The sequence below is a fragment of the Callionymus lyra genome, chromosome 17 (genome assembly GCF_982586985.1).
Source record: "Callionymus lyra chromosome 17, fCalLyr1.hap1.1, whole genome shotgun sequence".
NCBI classification, from domain to species: Eukaryota; Metazoa; Chordata; class Actinopteri; order Syngnathiformes; family Callionymidae; genus Callionymus; species Callionymus lyra.
The window spans coordinates 23226582-23247473 of NC_141834.1; the positions used below are offsets into that span (position 1 = coordinate 23226582).

The 20892-nt window shown below is 41.5% G+C and overlaps 1 protein-coding gene across 1 annotated transcript in view; it reads right to left on the reverse strand.

The window, feature by feature from the left end:
* LOC148063047 (CUB and sushi domain-containing protein 3-like) overlaps positions 1-20892 on the reverse strand; it is a 414667-nt gene that overhangs the window by 99908 nt on the left and 293867 nt on the right. Inside the window, exons 47-52 of the mRNA XM_087812099.1 lie at positions 13051-13239; positions 12844-12990; positions 6976-7164; positions 2528-2713; positions 636-830; positions 408-581 (exon numbers count right to left, since the gene is read on the reverse strand). Coding sequence (XP_087668225.1) covers positions 408-581; positions 636-830; positions 2528-2713; positions 6976-7164; positions 12844-12990; positions 13051-13239 — 1080 coding nt within the window. The remainder of the gene's footprint in view (positions 1-407; positions 582-635; positions 831-2527; positions 2714-6975; positions 7165-12843; positions 12991-13050; positions 13240-20892) is intronic.

Below are 20892 nucleotides of genomic sequence, written 5' to 3' on the forward strand. Positions count from 1 at the left end.
AGTCAGAGTCAGAGTCATGAGTCAGAGTCAGAGTCATGAGTCAGAGTCATGAGTCATGAGTCAGAGTCAGAGTCATGAGTCAGAGTCATGAGTCAGAGTCATGAGTCAGAGTCATGAGTCAGAGTCATGAGTCATGAGTCATGAGTCATGAGTCATGAGTCAGAGTCATGAGTCATGAGTCAGAGTCATGAGTCAGAGTCAGAGTCATGAGTCAGAGTCAGAGTCATGAGTCAGAGTCATGAGTCATGAGTCAGAGTCATGAGTCATGAGTCAGAGTCATGAGTCAGAGTCAGAGTCATGAGTCAGAGTCATGAGTCAGAGTCAGAGTCAGAGTCAGAGTCATGAGTCATGAGTCAGAGTCAGATTCATGAGTCAGAGTCATGAGTCAGAGTCAGAGTCAGACTCACCCAGGCAGTGAGAGTCAGATCCGCTCCAGAGTCCTGACAGAAGACACTCTCTGACGCTCGAACCCTTCAACACGAAGCCGAGGTCGCAGCTAAAGATGGCCGACGCTCCGAAGCTGCTTTGACTCCCGATCTTCTTCCCGTTGGGGGGCGTCGACATCTCGCCGCAGGAGATGACTGAGGAGGAGACGCGTGATTGGTCGAACATCACTCTGGACGGCTGTCACTCACTCTTGCAGCGCGGCCTCTCGCTCCTCCAGCTCCACACGCCATTGGACAGACACTGGATGTGGGCGGGGCCGACCCTGAAGAACCCGGGGCTGCAGGTGAAGATGATCCTGGTCCTGAACTCGTACTGAGACCCGTTGACGATCCTCCAGGTGCCGTGATCCAGAGAGAAGGAGCTCAGGCTGGGACACGACGTCACTGCACAGGTGGACAGGAAGTGGTTAATTATTGTATTGATCACTATATTGATCGCTATATTGATCATTATATTGATCAATATATTGATCATTATTCACTTGAAATCATTGATGAACAAACACATGTTTACAGGTCGTTATATTGATCGTTTTATTGATCGTTTTATTGATCGTTTTATTGATCGTTTTATTGATCGTTTTATTGATCGTTATATTGATCGTTATATCGATCATTATTCACTTGAAATCATTGATGAACAAACACATGTTTACAGGTCGTTATATTGATTGTAATATTGATCGTTATATTGATCAATATATTGATCATTATTCACTTGAAATCATTGATAAAAAAACACATGTTTACAGGTTGTTATATTGATCGTTTTATTGATCGTTTTATTGATCGTTTTATTGATCGTTATATTGATCGTTATATCGATCATTATTCACTTGAAATCATTGATGAACAAACACATGTTTACAGGTCGTTATATTGATTGTAATATTGATCGTTATATTGATCAATATATTGATCATTATTCACTTGAAATCATTGATGAACAAACACATGTTTACAGGTCGTTATATTGATCATTTTATTGATCGTTATATTGATCAATATATTGATCATTATTCACTTGAAATCATTGATGAACAAACACATGTTTACAGGTCGTTATATTGATCGTTTTATTGATCGTTATATTAATCGTTATATTGATCATTATTCACTTGAAATCATTGATGAACAAACACATGTTTACAGGTCGTTATTTTGATTGTAATATTGATCGTTTTATTGATCGTTTTATTGATCGCTTTATTGATCGTTTTATTGCTCGTTATATTGATCGTTATATTGATCATTATTCACTTGAAATCATTGATGAACAAACACATGTTTACAGGTCGTTATATTGATTGTAATATTGATCGTTTTATTGATCGTTTTATGATCATTATATTGATCATTATTCACTTTCATTGATCAACAAAATCAATCACAAGTAGATTTGAAAAAGTGAATCTAGAATGAAGAGAAAAAACACAAAAATATAATGTGGAAAAAAAAGAGTAAAACATCAAAACGACAACAAAAAACTATTGTGAATAAAATGAATAAATATTTTATCTTTTTTCACAAAGCAATTATGAAAATATGTAAAAAAAAAAAAAGATTCATGAATATTTTAGGTTAAAATAATTAAATTGAATAACAATAAGAACTGAGTATAAAAAAAACATTTAAACCAAAATATATCTCAACGAAAAGGCAAACTTACTATAACAGGAAATTAATTAAAATAATTTCTTTTAACCTCGTAAAAATAATTAAAAAAGAATAACGTTTAAAAAAAAGAATAACAATAATAACCATAAAAAAAACAACAACAAAAAGACTATAATAGTTAAAAAGAAGAATAAAATCACAACCATAACAAAACAACAACAATAAAAACAGTATCAATAATAAAACAACATTGATTATTAAAAACAAGTAAAACAATAGTTAACAAACAACAAACATCTTTCAAACCAATAACAACAACAATAATAACAATAACAAACATCTTTCAAACCAATAACAACAACAATAATAACAATAACAAACATAACTAAATCACTATATAAAGAGAGACTTGTGTATACATTCATATCCTCGCACATACACACTTGTTGACAGCTGTCACTCACCGATGCAGCGCGGGATCTTGTTATGGTTGCTCCAGCTGCCGTCAGCCTGGCACACCGTCGTCGTCACTTCTTTGGACGACAGTCTGTAGCCGGAGCTGCAGAAGTAAGTGACGCGAGTTCCTACCGAGTAGTCCGTGGCGAGAACGCCGCCGTGGTCCGGCGCACTGGGGGCGCCACAGGACACGGCTGGGGAGACAGGACGGGTTAGGACCTGCAGGACCTGAGCCAGAACCAGAACCTGAGCCAGAACCAGGACCTGAGCCAGAACCAGAACCGGCAACAGATGCTGAATCCACAGACGATTACACTCAAATGAATAAAACAACAATAATAACATAGAAGAATTATCATGAGCTTTATTCCCTAAATCAGGGGTCACGACCTTGTTCCACCGGGGACCTGTTTAATGTGTTAAAGTCAACGACCTTCAAATGAAAAGTTTTTATTTCTTGACTCAACTTGACTGACGAGTTTTAACGTGTCAAGAGTCGTGAAAACTAAAGACTGTCAAGACATTGATAATCAATAGAAGATCAATGACATGAATCTTTTTTTTTTTTTATTATTATTATCCGAAAGTGTCGAATGTACGTAAAGTGTCCGATGTAGAGTAATTATCCGATGTACGTAAAGTGTCCGATGTAGAGTAATTATCCGATGTACGTAAAGTGTCCGATGTAGAGTAATTATCCGATGTACGTAAAGTGTCCGATGTAGAGTAATTATCCGATGTACGTAGTGTCCGATGTGATTAATTATCCGATGTACGTAAAGGGTCCGATGTGAGTAATTATCCGATGTACGTAAAGTGTCCGATGTGAGTAATTATCCGATATACGTAAAGTGTCCGATGTAGACTAATTATCCGATGTACGTGGAGTGTCCGATGTGAGTAATTATCCGATGTACGTAAAGTGTCCGATGTAGAGTAATTATCCGATGTACATAAAGTGTCCGATGAGTAATTATCCGATGTACGTAAAGTGTCCGATGTAGAGTAATTATCCGATGTACGTAAAGTGTCCGATGAGTAATTATCCGATGTACGTTAAGTGTCCGATGTAGAGTAATTATCCGATGTACGTAAAGTGTCCGATGTGAGTAATTATCCGATGTACGTAAAGTGTCCGATGAGTAATTATCCGATGTACGTAAAGTGTCCGATGAGTAATTATCCGATGTACGTAAAGTGTCCGATGTGAGTAATTAACCGATGTACGTAAAGTGTCCGATGAGTAATTATCCGATGTACGTAAAGTGTCCGATGTGAGTAATTATCCGATGTACGTAAAGTGTCCGATGAGTAATTATCCGATGTACGTAAAGTGTCCGATGTGAGTAATTATCCGATGTACGTAAAGTGACCGATGAGTAACTATCCGATGTACGTAAAGTGTCCGATGTAGAGTAATTATCCGATGTACGTAAAGTGTCCGATGTGAGTAATTATCGTTTGTATGTAAAGTGTCCGATGAGTAATTATCCGATGTACGTAAAGTGTCCGATGAGTAATTATCCGATGTACGTAGAGTGTCCGATGAGTAATTATCCGATGTATGTAAAGTGTCCGATGTGAGTAATTATCCGATGTACGTAAAGTGTCCGATGTGAGTAATTATCCGATGTACGTAAAGTGTCCGATGAGTAATTATCCGATGTACGTAAAGTGTCCGATGAGTAATTATCCGATGTATGTAAAGTGTCCGATGTGAGTAATTATCCGATGTACGTAAAGTGTCCAATGTGAGTAATTATCCGATGTACGTAAAGTGTCCGATGTGAGTAATTATCCGATGTACGTAAAGTGTCCGATGTAATTATCCGATGTACGTAAAGTGTCCGATGAGTAATTATCCGATGTACGTAAAGTGTCCGATATTAAGAATTGAAAATTTAAACATGACAAAGTTTTTTTTTTTTTCAAAAACAAGTTCAAAGTAAGTTACATTAATAATTCAAGAAATAATCTGAACAATAATCTGAGCGACACAAATACAAATACAAATGAGGATTAAAAACAGTAACTTTCTAAAAATATTTTTGAAACATTTATTTCACGAAAACATCTTCTCTGGTCAGCGACGACAGAAGCTCCTTCAGCAGGTTTGCTGACCTTCAGATGTTTGAAGAGTTGAAACATGTCGTACAAACAGACATGATTAATGGAGTCAGGAGCCCAAACATCAGGTGATTGCTCCCAGATTGTTCCAGGGGTCACGAGGAGGGTCAACGCTCGCCGCAGGAAGCGTGAACTTCCTCCTCCGACCACGACCTCGTGGGCCGAGACAGAAGCAATCAACCTCAGATCTGCGGTTCAACGGATGTCGAGCGTTGACTCTGGTTCGTCGAAGATGGAGGTGAATTATTGATCAGATGATCACGAGCACATGGACGTCTGCTGTGCAGGCGAGCAGCAGGAGATGAGTGGACCAGAGTGTCAGGAGCTGACCCTTGACCCCAGCACTGAAGACCAGGGTCTGGAGAGAGATGAGCTCCGGGTGTTTGGATTGGAGCCGCGGAGATGAAGGAGTAGAAGGATGAAGATGTTCCGAGGACGGCCGTCGTCGGACATGAACCAATCAGGGGGCAGCAGGGGGTCAGGGGTCACATTGAGATGGAGGGATGTGTTTAGACTTCGACTGGATGAGGATCAGAAACAGAATCAGATGAAGAGACTTTGTGTTTGGAAGGAAAGTCTCGTCTGTAGAAACATCTTCTTCTTCTCATCATCCATGAACATCTCCAGCATCCCTGGTCCAGCAACGTCTCTGGTATTAAAGATATTATCCGATGTACGTAAAGTGTCCGATGAGTAATTATCCGATGTATGTAAAGTGTCCGATGAGTAATTATCTGATGTACGTAATTTGTCCGATGAGTAATTATCCGATGTACGTAAAGTGTCCGATGAGTAATTATCAGATGTATGTAAAGTGTCCGATTTACAGTAATTATCCTATGTACGTAAAGTGTCCGATGAGTAATTATCCGATGTACGTAAAGTGTCCGATGAGTAATTATCCGATGTATGTAAAGTGTCCGATTTACAGTAATTATCCGATGTAGGTAAAGTGTCCGATAAGTAATGATCCGATGTACGTAAAGTGTCCGATGTGAGTAATTATCCGATGTACGTAAAGTGTCCGATGAGTAATTATCCGATGTATGTAAAGTGTCCGATTTACAGTAATTATCCGATGTACGTAAAGTGTCCGATGTGAGTAATTATCTGATGTACGTAAAGTGTCCGATGTGAGTAATTATCCGATGTACGTAAAGTGTCCGATGAGTAATTATCCGATGTATGTAAAGTGTCCGATTTACAGTAATTATCCGATGTACGTAAAGTGTCCGATTTACAGTAATTATCCGATGTACGTAAAGTGTCCGATGTAGAGTATTTATCCGATGTACGGAAAGTTTCCGATGTACCGTAATTATCCGATGTAATGAAAGTGTGTCATATGGAAACGTCTGATGTACAGAAAGTGTCGAATAGACAGAAAGTGTCCGATGTAGAGTAATTATTCGATGTACGGAAGAGTGACGTACAGAAGGTTTCAGACCTACTTAAGGTGTCAGACGGGTCAAGGGTCAAGTCGTTGTACACTTTCTGTACAAGCCCTAGATTTGAGTTCATCCTTTTTTGTCTCCACCTTTTTCCACCGAGTCTTCACTCTCCTCTTCACGCCAAGAGTTTGATTAAAGTTTGAATTCTTGCTCGAGTCTCTTGGTTACGATGATACAGTTTCCACGCGTCCATCGGTGGTGAAGGTTCGTCCTGACAGATGTTTCTCCAGAAGAGAGTTTCAAAACTTTGAAACAAACGAAGGAACATGTTTTGCTAAGATATCTGAGGTCAGTAATTCCGCCGCCAGTCGTGACGGATTCAGATTCTTCGCACAGATGAAACGTGGGTAATCGAATCCAGCAGATGGACGGCAGCTGCGCCAGAATATTACCTGATTCCAGTCCACGTCCAGTTCAGAGGACCCGTTTGAAAGCAGCGCTCTGATCCAATCAATCACAGGTGTTTTGAGATGATTCCGAGACGTTCCGAGGATCCTGCTGCGAAACAAAAACACGCCGCGGCCTCGGCCATCTGTTGCCTCGCGAGGCGCTCGCCCGCACATCGCACGCGTCCACACGTGTGCATCAGGAAACCCAATTAGTGGAGCGGGACTCGACCGCGGCGCGACGCTGCATGCTAATGGAGAGTTAGCCAAAGTAATTTGAAGAAGTGGAAATTGACAGAAGAGCGTAGGATTGATTCCTGCTCCTTCTTCCACCTGACAGCCTCCTTTTCAGGGTGAGCGGCTCGAGCGTCAGGGAAGCGTCCGGCGCTCCGGGCGATGTTCCCGGAGTCTTTACGCCGGGCTGAGCAGGCGCTGACCAGAACGGCGGCTAATAACAAGACCGGAGGCAGGAACGCAAAAGGTCGGACGTACCTTGACAGGCGGGAACCGGGGCGTCCCAGGCGAAGAAGCCGAGCGCCGTCTTCTTGCAGGACGCCGCGCTCTTGCCGATCAGCTTGTAGCCGCGGTCGCAGGCCCAGCGCACCACGCTGTTCAGCTGCCCGCCCGTCTGGCTGACCACGAAGCCGTGCTGCGGCGAGTCCGGCGTGCTGCAGTACAAGGCTGCGGGCGACGAGGGCGACAGGTTAGCTCGGCGTCAGCGCGACGGCAGAGTGAAGACGTTTGCTCCAGCAGTTCAACTCACACACAAACATGAGTTGAATCTACACACGACTGAAGGAAGTACGGCTTCGAGTTCGATTGAAAATATGAGGCTTGATATTGGAATTGAATACAGAACTAGTCCGACGTACAGGAAGGGTTTTTACGCTGATTAATATAATGTAATTTGACGGAAAATATAGCGAACATAAAATAGATTAACGATCAACTGTTGATCAACTCTGGTGTCAGTAAACATTAACTAGTATCAACTCTGGTGTCATTAAACATCAACTAGTATCAACTCTGGTGTCAGTAAACATCAACTAGTATCAACTCTGGTGTCATTAAACATCAACTAGTATCAACTCTGGTGTCATTAAACATCAACTAGTATCAACTCTGGTGTCATTAAACATCAACTAGTATCTACTCTGGTGTCATTAAACATCAACTAGTATCAACTCTGGTGTCATTAAACATCAACTAGTATCAACTCTGGTGTCATTAAACATCAACTAGTATCAACTCTGGTGTCAGTAAACATCAACTAGTATCAACTCTGGTGTCATTAAACATCAACTAGTATCAACTCTGGTGTCATTAAACATCAACAAGTATCAACTCTGGTGTCATTAAACATCAACTAGTATCAACTCTGGTGTCATTAAACATCAACTAGTATCAACTCTGGTGTCATTAAACATCAACTAGTATCAACTCTGATGTCATTAAACATCAACTAGTATCAACTCTGATGTCATTAAACATCAACTAGTATCAACTCTGGTGTCATTAAACATCAACTAGTATCAACTCTGATGTCATTAAACATCAACTAGTATCAACTCTGATGTCATTAAACATCAACTAGTATCAACTCTGGTGTCATTAAACATCAACTAGTATCAACTCTGGTGTCATTAAACATCAACTAGTATCAACTCTGGTGTCATTAAACATCAACTACTATCAACTCTGGTGTCATTAAACATCAACTAGTATCAACTCTGGTGTCATTAAACATCAACTAGTATCAACTCTGGTGTCATTAAACATCAACTAGTATCAACTCTGGTGTCATTAAACATCAACTAGTATCAACTCTGGTGTCATTAAACATCAACTAGTATCAACTCTGGTGTCATTAAACATCAACTAGTATCAACTCTGATGTCATTAAACATCAACTAGTATCAACTCTGGTGTCATTAAACATCAACTAGTATCAACTCTGGTGTCATTAAACATCAACTAGTATCAACTCTGGTGTCATTAAACATCAACTAGTATCGACTCTGGTGTCATTAAACATCAACTAGTATCAACTCTGGTGTCATTAAACATCAACTAGTATCAACTCTGGTGTCATTAAACATCAACTAGTATCAACTCTGGTGTCATTAAACATCAACTAGTATCAACTCTGGTGTCATTAAACATCAACTAATATCAACTCTGGTGTCATTAAACATCAACTAGTATCAACTCTGGTGTCATAAAAAATCAACTACACACACTCACACCTCAAAACAAAACTGTGGGAGGAAACGCAACCACAATATCAGGCGAACACAAGCACAGTATCAGGCGAACACAACAACACAACCACAGTATCAGGCGAACACAACAACACAAATACAGTATCAGGCGAACACAACAACACAACCACAGTATCAGGCGAACACAACAACAGTATCAGGCAAACACAACAACACAACCACAGTATCAGGCGAACACAACAACAGTATCAGGCGAACACAACAACACAACCACAGTATCAGGCAAACACAACAACAGTATCAGGCGAACACAACAACAGTATCAGGCGAACACAACAACACAACCACAGTATCAGGCAAACACAACAACAGTATCAGGCGAACACAACAACACAACCACAGTATCAGGCAAACACAACCACAGTATCAGGCGAACACAACAACAGTATCAGGCGAACACAACAACAGTATCAGGCGAACACAACAACAGTATCAGGCGAACACAACAACACAACCACAGTATCAGGCATACACAACCACAGTATCAGGCGAACACAACAACAGTATCAGGCGAACACAACAACAGTATCAGGCGAACACAACAACACAACCACAGTATCAGGCATACACAAAAACAGTATCAGGCGAACACAACAACACAACCACAGTATCAGGCAAACACAAAAACAGTATCAGGCGAACACAACCACACTATCAGGTGAACACAACAACACAACCACAGTATCAGGCAAACACAAAAACAGTATCAGGCGAACACAACAACACAACAACACTACCAGGTGAACACAACAACACAACCACACTATGGATCCTCTCAGGTGTTGCTGGTCATCAACTCAAACTGCTCCGTCCAGTAAACAGAAGGTGTTTTGTTTCTTTCTTCTTAACCCAGCGTCTCCCACTGGTTCAATTACCGCCTCAGACTGACGTTTTTATAAATAACTGCACCTCCTACTCTCTTCTCGGCGCCGGCGTCCCACAGGGCCTGATACTTGGTCCCCTTCTCTTCGCCTTTCATGTTTCTCTGCGCTCGCATCAGGCGAACCGACTCGAGCCGAGACCATCAGCAACTCTGTCACCGACGCCCTCGAACCATCGATCACTTCCTGATCCTTTATCGTGTCCCGCAGATGATGATGTCATCACTGCTGTAATGTTAGCTTTGATTGACAGCCTCGGCGCCGCGAGCTGGATTTATTTGAAACGATTATGATTAAAAACACCGACGAACGTATCATTTTCTAGAACAATTATTATTGTTAATCATCAGCAGTCGTTCGTCGCCCGACGAGACAAAGAGGTTGAATTTATTTAAAGTGAAATAAACGTTTGATTATATTCATGCGTGATTTTTAAATGATTCATTAACACTTTTGTTGTTATTTAATCTTTAACTTTCATGAGGCTTTATCAGTGTGTTTAGGTATTAAAATGGTTTTCCAGCGATTCTGATATTGTTTGGATTAAACGAGTTAGAACGACAAACCAAAAATTACAACAAGAATCTTGTGAAAGAATAAAGTCTCAGAACTTAAGTTGTTATGCTATTGTTAATGTTTTATTATTATATTATAATGAAGTTAAATCTCGAGACTTAAGAGCTTTGATTTTTTTTAATGCTTTTTTTTGCACATTAAACAACCAAGTTACAGTCATAACTCAGGTTCTATGAAAGCATGCTCTGCTCACCACAGGCTGTTAGAACTAGTGAAATCCAGGCGTTTAAAATAATGATTTGTAGTTTAAAAAAGTATTTATGTCGGATCAGAATGTGTTTGATTCATTTTAGGCAAATACAGGAAAAGTCTCTTTGCATGATTTGTTACTTTTATTGTTTTATTTCCATCAAAAATCTCAGCAACGATGAAGTGCAAGAACTCTATTGTGTCAGCGACTTAACATCTAGTCGCCCTGGTGAACAAGAACGAGCGCCTCGGATACGTCTGTAGAAGAACGAGTTCATGTCGTCGGATCTCGAGAAGATACAGTTGAATTCTCATAGAACTCAGCTTCTTACGTGACGTCTGTACATCGTTGTTACTGTTCATTATCTCTTCTTATGTTGATCAACAACATGAACATGAATAAACTTAGATTCAGGGCCACAGATTGTAAATGAACTGGTTTATGGAACAACTTGATTCATTACCAGCGGTTTGATTGACAGGTGGTGAGAATCTAACGCTGACAGCACGGATCTGTTACGATCACATGGCTGCTCTTGCTCAGAGGCACTCGGGCGGCGAGATCGGTTCCTGGAGCTCATCAAGTCGAACTGATGGCCTGACGGGGTTTGATTGAATCGGGGCGACACCAAGCGCCGCCGACTGAACTCGTGGTCGTCCATTAAACATGACTCATGAAAGATGAACGTGACGCGGCGCCGCCTTATTATTGATGCTTTTCTAATGGAGGCCAAGTCACGATAACACGAGTCGTTGGAGGACGAGCGGCGACTTCCTGGTCGTCAGGAGTTTAATCATTTCTATATTAAAAGGTTACATTTGTTTCATTGACTATTTGAATACAAATATTTAATACATTTTTACACATAAAAATGTAATATTCTCTTTCCAACGATTCAAAAGGACATTTTCTATATTCAATATTTTTAAATTCACAGTCTTTTAAATTCAATATAATTGTTGATATAATAGAGTCTCCAGACTAAACCAACAGAGCTACTCATCAACCTCTCAGCCAATCATGTGATGCGCAGACGATCATGTGACGATGTAGCAGCTCACGACCAATAACATTAAATTATATCTTTTGAACATATTTAAATGTTTTAATTCAATTACTAGGAAAATAACCTTCAATATATAAATGTTTTAATTGAATAATTCCACCAAAATATTCAATGCTTGAAGAAAAATGTCAACATTTTCGGTGTCAAATTCAATAACAGACGGATAAACTTTCTACGATAAACGCACAAAACCGTCGCCATCTAGTGGAGTCTGAACACATTGCTACTGTTTTATGAAGCTTCATGAAACAGTGTTTTTAAGGACGTGTGTTTTGTCAAAACTCTGTTACGATACGTATCACAATACATGTGACGATATATTAAGATACTTTAGTAACAATAATATATCGTTTCTTTTAAAGAAAAAATGAAGTGTTTGTAGGAAAGTGCTTTTTAAAAATAATAAAATAAACTTACATTAAAAATAAGTAATGAAATGCATTAACAACCTGGAGCAACATGTAATAAACAGCATCTGTCAGTGTTTCATTCTTTAACTTTCAACTTTCAGCTTTAAAAGTTTCTGACTCTAGTGTTTCTTTTCTTTTTCACTCATTTCTGCTTCCGTTGTTTTTTATTTTTGATTACAAGATACGCCATAAAATAACTTTGAATTAAAATAAAATAAAAGAATAAATATATATATAATTCAAAGTGATTTTTTATTCTTATTTAATCATTTCATCTTTAATCAACACGATATTTTGCTTTGACTGAACTGAACTTGTTCATGTGTTCTTGTGTCATTGATCCTGAACTTAGATGAACGGAGGCTCCAGTGACGTCACACTGAAATCTGAACTCTTTATTAAACTATTAAACTCTATTGATTGTATGATTGAGACGATGATCAAGTCGACACTAACACTGTAAGTTTGTTATTCTCGTGATAGTTTCTCTCGTCTCTACAGAACAGCAAAGTTAACTTTGTTTTGTTTCTTCTTCCTTGTTTCTTCCATCTGATCAAACTCTGTGTCGCGATGCGTCTTTAGACGTTTAATAAAGTTGGTGGTGCTTTTACAGGTCAGCAGGTGGCGCTCTCAGTTCAAAATGACAAGATGGTTCAACGCGCCATCTAGTGGAAGATCAGGATAGTGTTTCATGAAGCTTCATCTACTGGTTTCTACTCTCAGAAACGACAGAGAAAAGCATGTTTTCCAAAAGCCTCTGTGACTGATGAGAGATGAGAAGCTTCAGCCTCACACTGTGAAGAAAATCATGGGTTTGTGTCGTCATTGTTGTGTAATTGTTGGTCGTGTTCAATTGTGGTTCGACCCATGACTTTAGTCACGTCTCTGGAGCACAGTCAGATCATCGATGGAGGAAGAAGAGGAGCATAAACTGGATACATACTTTGATACTCACCCACGTATCTGATGCTGAAGCCCGGCCGGTTGGTGCCGTGATCGGAGGACCAGCGCAGCAGCAGCTGGTGACCCGTGGTGGTCAGAGTGAAGGGCGTGTCCATGTCGCCGCTCAGCGACGCCATGCTCTGGCTGTAGATGTTCGGACCTGAACCAGGACGACACTTCAGAAACTCTGGTCTCCTCGGCGTCCGAGTCGCAAACCCACCATCAAATATTTCCAGGATGTCAAACTCCTTCTCCGTCTGGAAGCGCGTGAAGTGCAGCGTGATGTTGTAGCCCTTCTCCACATTTATTAGCCATGAGCACATCTGGAGGTTGGGGTAGTTGTCGGGGTAACCGGGGCTCAGGATGACCCCGGTGGAGTCGAAGCGAACCTCGTGGGCGGGACATTGGACTGAAAGAGAGAAGATGGAGGAGGAATGAAAGACGCTCTCGGAGAAGAAGGACGAGAAGATCTTCGCTCGTGTTCGACCAACACGACGCCATGTTGGGAAGAAGAAAAAAAGAATTGATACGAAAGAATGTTTGGTGAAAATATTTGAAAAGCATTAAAAATAGTTTCTAATTACAAAAGCATTTAATAATCAATATTTATAAGTAAAAAAGATGTTGAAATGTGTTTTTATGAAGTCAAAGATATTTTCTAATAATAAAATCAATACATTTAAATAAACTATTACAACCAAATATTCCGTTGAAGCAAAAATAAATTCTTAAAATAACCAAAAATAAAAATCTGTATTTTTTCAAATAAAACATAAAAAGAAACACAACAGTTCCTCGGACGAACTTCAACATAAATCTGTGCAGATATTGTTTTAAATTTGTAGCAAAATACTTTTAAAAAACATCTCAGAAAACATTGAATTGTTCAATAACCGCTCGCACAACACACAGAGTCAAAGAAGAAGACAGTGATTCTTCAGCTGATTCTTCAGCTGTTTCTCAGCACGACAAATCCTTCAAGAGACCCGTGGATCCAGATGGAGCGAACACGGCGCCGGTGAAGGTGAGTGTGGAGGTCGTGACCTCGGGTCTCTGTCCTGTCGTGTTTGTCTGCCGACGCTGACGAGACGTTCTGAGCCTCAGCGTCTCGAACAACAAGAAAATTCTCTTCTGGCAACTGGTTCCGTCTTCAGGGCCGTTAGCGAAGAAACATGACGGACAGAAAAGGTTAATGCGAACGACTGCCGCACATAAAAAGGTCAGTGCATCTATCAATAAGAAAAAAGTGTAGCTACACACAAATGTTTCACGATGTCGGAGGAATATTCCTGCAGGGAAACGAAAGTTTATTTGAGCTGCGTGAACTTGGAGCTTCTCAAAAGTCAAGGTCAACCTAAATCTTTAAACTTTAGATTTTCTTCTCCGCCGCCATTATCATAAATACAAAGGGATGTTCGTTCTTTTCCAATCCAACTGGGATGTTTGACTTCTTTATCAGTCTGTGGGAGAAACTCATCCTCGACTCGCTGCGTCTCAGTTTAAGAAGGTTTTTCTTACGAAAATGTAGATTTTAGAGATGTTGACTCTCAGCGAGGAGTTATCACCAGATGGTGAGGGAGGCGAAGCAGAGAGTGCAGGGAGGGCGGATAGTGGAGCAGGAGAGAGAGAAATATGGAGGCTTTAAAGAAAAGTAGCTGATCTATTCAGGAATGTTTATTGGTAATTCTACTTTTACGTCGATATCGATTCCTCAACGATAGTTTTCTCGATAACAATGACGATCATTTCTGACAGAAAGAAAATAACATCAAACATCATGTTAAAGTTTTCTTGCAAAAATAAATGAATAACAAATCATTTCCAGTGAAAACAAACACTTTTCTAACAAGTAAAACATCTGATGTTCAATGTTTTTGTCACTTTTTTCTCCCACTTATCATCGAGACTTGATCACACGTGGGAATCGAACTCATGAAGGACGAAGCATTTTTCCACGAACCAAAGTCTGACACCGAGCCCTCGATATGTTGAGTTTTAGTCTTTTTTATCCTTGTTTTTACAAACGACTGTGTGACGGACGTTATTCTCTGTTTATTTCTTTATTTGTGAAATAATAGACCTGAGAGTTTCCTGAGAGTCATTGTCGTACAGACTCACAAACTGCTCGACAAAAGGTCTTGAAAAAGATCAAACCTTCAGAGTTTTAGCTCCTGTTGTTCATTTGAAGGAAAACTGTCTGAAAGATTCTCTCATTTCTGTCATATTATAGTAACAACTCTGTGTCAGCAGCTTTTAGTGTAATATTTGTTCTGCTTCACCTGAACATTCAACTTCTTTAATGTGTTGCAGTGTTTTGTTGTATTTAAAGTACTTATTACTGTAACCTCTGCCGAGGAGTCTGTAGCTTCAAAGTGTTTCATGTTGGACGAGAAGACGATAGTTTTGGTTGTTGTTTATTAAAAGTATGTGTTTAGAAAACGTTCACGGATCGAGAGACGTTTCAAGCTCAGCTCTGGTGAAAACATCAGTTAAAAAACACTGGAGTTGCTCATAATAATCATAAATCAACTTGTTTAAAAATAAAAAAACGTTTTATTCTGATCACATTTTATTGAAATATAAAGTATTAAATAACTATGGCAGCACATGAAATATGATTTCTAAGGCAAAAATTAATATTAAATATTGATTGATAAAGTATAAATTATCGCGATCATTTTCCACTAATTGCATCATTTTTAGGTCCATGAAAGCTTGTTATATATATAATATATATACAATATTTTTTAATTAAAATATTTCTTGAGGTTGTGTATCTTCTAAAAGTCTCTGGCGACACTTCAACTATAACCTACACAAGGTTATAAATATTATTTTAAATGGCAGATTAACCACTAAAACATCGTTAACTATGTTAAAAGCCAATCACAGCGACTTGTGTAAAAGTTATCAAAGTTATTTCAGGTCAAGAAAATGTGTAAAAAGGTGAAACAACACAAATATATTGTATATATATTGAACAGCAGCAGTTTTGCTCGGGGATCAAATAAATTGAAGCGTGTGAAGCTCAGAGCGTCCGGACACACCTCGCTGACTTCTTATGACTTTTACCTTCCAGCGTATTGTGATAAGACTCGGAGCTCGAAGCTGCGTCGCTCCGGGAGCGTCGGCTGAGCCTGGAACGACTTCTGCGACGCATTCATGTATAAACGCATCTTTAAATGAGGTGAAAACATGAATTCATCGCAGCCAACATCAGGGACTGAAGATATTGATGATAAAACCACTTTAATTGCTACTTATATTCAGAACTCTCATATTTCCATGAAATATACCGTCTTCAAATAAATAATGTGAGATATTTAATCAACGTTAATGACGTCTCGAGGGCCAGGGTTTGGTGTTTTAGGCGTGAAAGACACGGATCCAGACCAGGTCGGATCAGGACTCCCGGACACGACAGTGGACCTCGCTCCACCTCTGGAGACTCAGGAGCGAGAGGCTCCAGAGAAAGACCTCGTCCGTGGATCTTCTGCTGCTGAACCACAGAAGGAAATGCTCGGCCGGGATCTTGACGAGCAGGTCACGAGCAAGTCACCTCCAATTAAGTTCAACTCTACATCTCCACCGAGAGCAATTAGTTTCCACCTGAAGGTCGCACAAGGACGCCATATATTCCACGCCAGGATGAGTTCCTGCCGACGGTAATGAGACGATCTATAGAAATGTCAGACGAGGAGAAAAAGACTCGAACAAAAAACTCTGAAAATTCAACACAACTTGTGTTTCAAGGTTGTTTGTTTCCACGTTCGGTTCCGGAACACGTTCGAGATTCAAAGTTTTGTCGGGAATAAAAAAGTTTGATGCGACTCGATTTCTCGTGTTTTTTTAAGAGATGAAAAACAAATGTTTGCGACACGTTAAGATGTAAACATGTCACGTGACGTCAACCATTATCTCGACTGGATTCAATGATGTTTGTTTTTCATTTGACGATAATATTTTAAATGATCTGTAACTATTGTTTGGAATGTTCTCTTGTTGTGATCTCGTGTCAAGGGTCAAGGGTCAAGGGTCAAGGGTCAAGGGTCAAATGTGACACTAAACCACTGCCGACCTAAACCTTTCCTCTCGACTCAGGGTTGAAACTTTGGATCGAGTCCCGCCTCGATCGTGACTAGACATGGTCCAGGATCACATCAGGTTCTCTGTCCTGCAGGTCACGTTGATCCTGAAGGTTCCAGAGACGTTTCATCCGAGAAGCTCCTCCAGTTCTGACGGGTGGTCTGAGAAGGAGGTACAGGTCCTACTCTGGAGGGTTTAGGGTGGAGGTGCGGGTCGTCAGGTGAGGTCTCACCATGGAGAAAAGAAACGACTCTCAAGAAAAAGCTCCACAAGAATCCACACAGTGTCCTGCTTTGAAACCTTCTGCACGTCCACGACCTCACGTCGACAGGAGAGAGTTCGAGACGAGAACCTGAGGATCACGGAGGCGAGAGACTCGTCCTGACCTCGCTCTCCTGCAGGAGCAACACCTCCAGGAAGAAGCAAGAAAACCCGGTGTATGTTTGAATGTTTGCAGCTAGAAATGAGAGGAAGGTGTGAAGAAGAAAACATGAGTCACGTCCTGGTCGACTACAGATGGCAGCTCCGTGTGGGCGGAGATCTTCTGTGAGAAAACAATATTTCAGTCTGACATGTTTGTAGCTGCTGGGAAATAAATGTAGGGAAGATCCCCACGAACACGGAGCAGGTCACGTCTCTGCAGCACGAATCTACCAAGAGATCTGCATCTGCTACTGTCTCGTCAAACAAAGTCTGAGAGGAAGTTTGAAAACAAGCTGACGTCTGTTGGATCAACTGGTGTTTGGGGTGATTAAGATAGTTCTTAAGATAGTTCTTAAGATAGTTCTTAAGATAGTTCTTAAGATAGTTCTTAAGATAGTTCTTAAGATAGTTCTTAAGATAGTTCTTAAGATAGTTCTTAAGATAGTTCTTAAGATAGTTCTTAAGATAGTTCTTAACGACGGTCAAACAAGTAACAAGAACATGGAGGCGTGAGGACGTCACAACAATAGGTCGAGAGTCTCGATCGAAGGAAGAAACGCGACAATCTGAAGACATGAAAACAAGAACCAGTTGGAACCAGAGCAGATCTGAAGGTCATGGGGTCAAACCCCACACCTGAGACCTGGTGTTCATGCAGGAACGTGAAGCTCATGGTGTCGTCGTTGCTGCCGGAGACGATCGTCTGGCACCAGAGATTCCCGAGTGACATGTTTTCACACTTGGCAGTGGAGGTGTCAGTCGGTGGTTCCCACGGCGACAGATCCTTCAGATAAAACAACAAAACATTGTGAAGGGATGTCACTCCTGCTCCGGTCGTGTCGTCGTTCTTTTGTCCTGTGAACAGACGCAGCAGGTCCGCAACTGTTGCTTCTGTCGGTTCTGTTGCTTCTGTTTGCTTCTGCTCACGTCAGTTCGGCTCCAGGGTTCTTCTGACCTGAGCTTCCTGGAGTCTCTCGATCCTGCGCACCTGTCACTGCACACCTGTCTCTGCACACCTGTCTCTGCACACCTGTCTCTGCACACCTGTCTCTGCACACCTGTCTCTGCACACCTGTCTCTGCACACCTGTCTCTGCACACCTGTCTCTGCACACCTGTCTCTGCACACCTGTCTCTGCACACCTGTCTCTGCACACCTGTCTCTGCACACCTGTCTCTGCACACCTGTCACTGCACACCTGTCTCTGCACACCTGTCTCTGCACACCTGTCTCTGCACACCTGTCACTGCACACCTGTCTCTGCACACCTGTCTCTGCACACCTGTCTCTGCGCACCTGTCTCTGCGCACCTGTCTCTGCGCACCTGCTGGACTCTGAACCTAACCCGGGATCTTATCTAACCACCTCCTCCTGGGCTCTTTCAAGACACCGTTCCTCGCTGTATTCCGTCGGTTCTTGAGCTCACACGACCCTAACATCTCCATCACTCCATCAGTGAAGACTGTGATCCACCTCTGAGCGTCTCTGTACTGAAATCTGGACGAACGAGAGGTTACGAGAGTCCATGATGACGTAATAATGGCTTCACTCCTCCTCCAGCTTTAATCACGGCCTGCTCTGTTTATACAACGAGTCCCTTGGAGTTGGAAACCATTGATGACGCGCGGTGACAATCTTCCATGCTTGACCAATCACAGCAGAGTGGGTGTGGCCGTGTTGTTCAAAATACGATGACACGTGAACGACCCGAAGACAAAACCACGTCGAAGCTCCAGTCGTTCATGTGTTCGAATCCCAACCATTCGTTTCCGAAGCTACAGATGTGATCGATTCCTCCGAAGGTCACTGGCTTGTTATCTCGAGGATCGATCGCACCTTCAACACCTTCAGCACCTTCAGCACCTTCAACACCTTCAACACCTTCAACACCTTCAACACCTTCAACACCTTCAGCACCTTCAGCACCTTCAACACCTTCAACACCTTCAACACCTTCAACACCTTCAACACCTTCAACACCTTCAGCACCTTCAGCACCTTCAACACCTTCAACACCTTCAACACCTTCAACACCTTCAACACCTTCAACACCTTCAACACCTTCAACACCTTCAACACCTTCAGCACCTTCAACACCTTCAACACCTTCAACACCTTCAACACCTTCAACACCTTCAACACCTTCAACACCTTCAACACCTTCAGCACCTTCAGCACCTTCAACACCTTCAACACCTTCAACACCTTCAACACCTTCAACACCTTCAACACCTTCAGCACCTTCAACACCTTCAACACCTTCAACACCTTCAACACCTTCAACACCTTCAACACCTTCAGCACCTTCAGCACCTTCAACACCTTCAACACCTTCAACACCTTCAACACCTTCAACACCTTCAACACCTTCAACACCTTCAACACCTTCAACACCTTCAGCACCTTCAACACCTTCAACACCTTCAACACCTTCAACACCTTCAACACCTTCAGCACCTTCAACACTCTCAACACCTTCAGCACCTTCAACACCTTCAACACCTTCAACACCTTCAACACCTTCAACACCTTCAACACCTTCAACACCTTCAACACCCTCAACACCTTCAACACCTTCAACACCTTCAACACATTCAACACCTTCAACACCTTCAACACCTTCAACACCTTCAACACCTTCAACACCTTCAACACCCTCAACACCTTCATCACCTTCAACACCTTCAACACCTTCAACACCTTCAACACCTTCAACACCTTCAACACCTTCAACACCTTCAACACCTTCAACACCTTCAACACCTTCAACACCTTCAACACCTTCAACACCTTCAGCACCTTCAACACCTTCAACACCTTCAACACCTTCAACACCTTCAACACCTTCAACACCTTCAACACCTTCAACACCTTCAACACCTTCAACACCTTCAACACCTTCAGCACCTTCAACACCTTCAACACCTTCAACACCTTCTGCACCTTCAACACCCTCAACACCTTCAACACCTTCAACACCTTCAACACCTTCAACACCTTCAGCACCTTCAGCACCTTCAACACCTTCAACACCTTCAACACCCTCAACACCTTCAACACCTTCAACACCTTCAGCACCTTCAACACCTTCAACACCTTCAACACCTTCAGCACCTTCAGCACCTTCAACACCTTCAACACCTTCAACACCCTCAACACCTTCAACACCTTCAACACCTTCAACACCTTCAACACCTTCAACACCTTCAACACCTTCAGCACCTTCAACACCTTCAACACCTTCTGCACCTTCAACACCCTCAACACCTTCAACACCTTCAACACCTTCAACACCTTCAGCACCTTCAGCACCTTCAACACCTTCAACACCTTCAACACCCTCAACACCTTCAACACCTTCAACACCTTCAGCACCTTCAACACCTTCAACACCTTCAACACCTTCAACACCTTCAACACCTTCAACACCTTCAACACCTTCAACACCTTCAACACCTTCAACACCTTCAACACCTTCAACACCTTCAACACCTTCAGCACCTTCAGCACCTTCAACACCTTCAACACCTTCAACACCCTCAACACCTTCAAC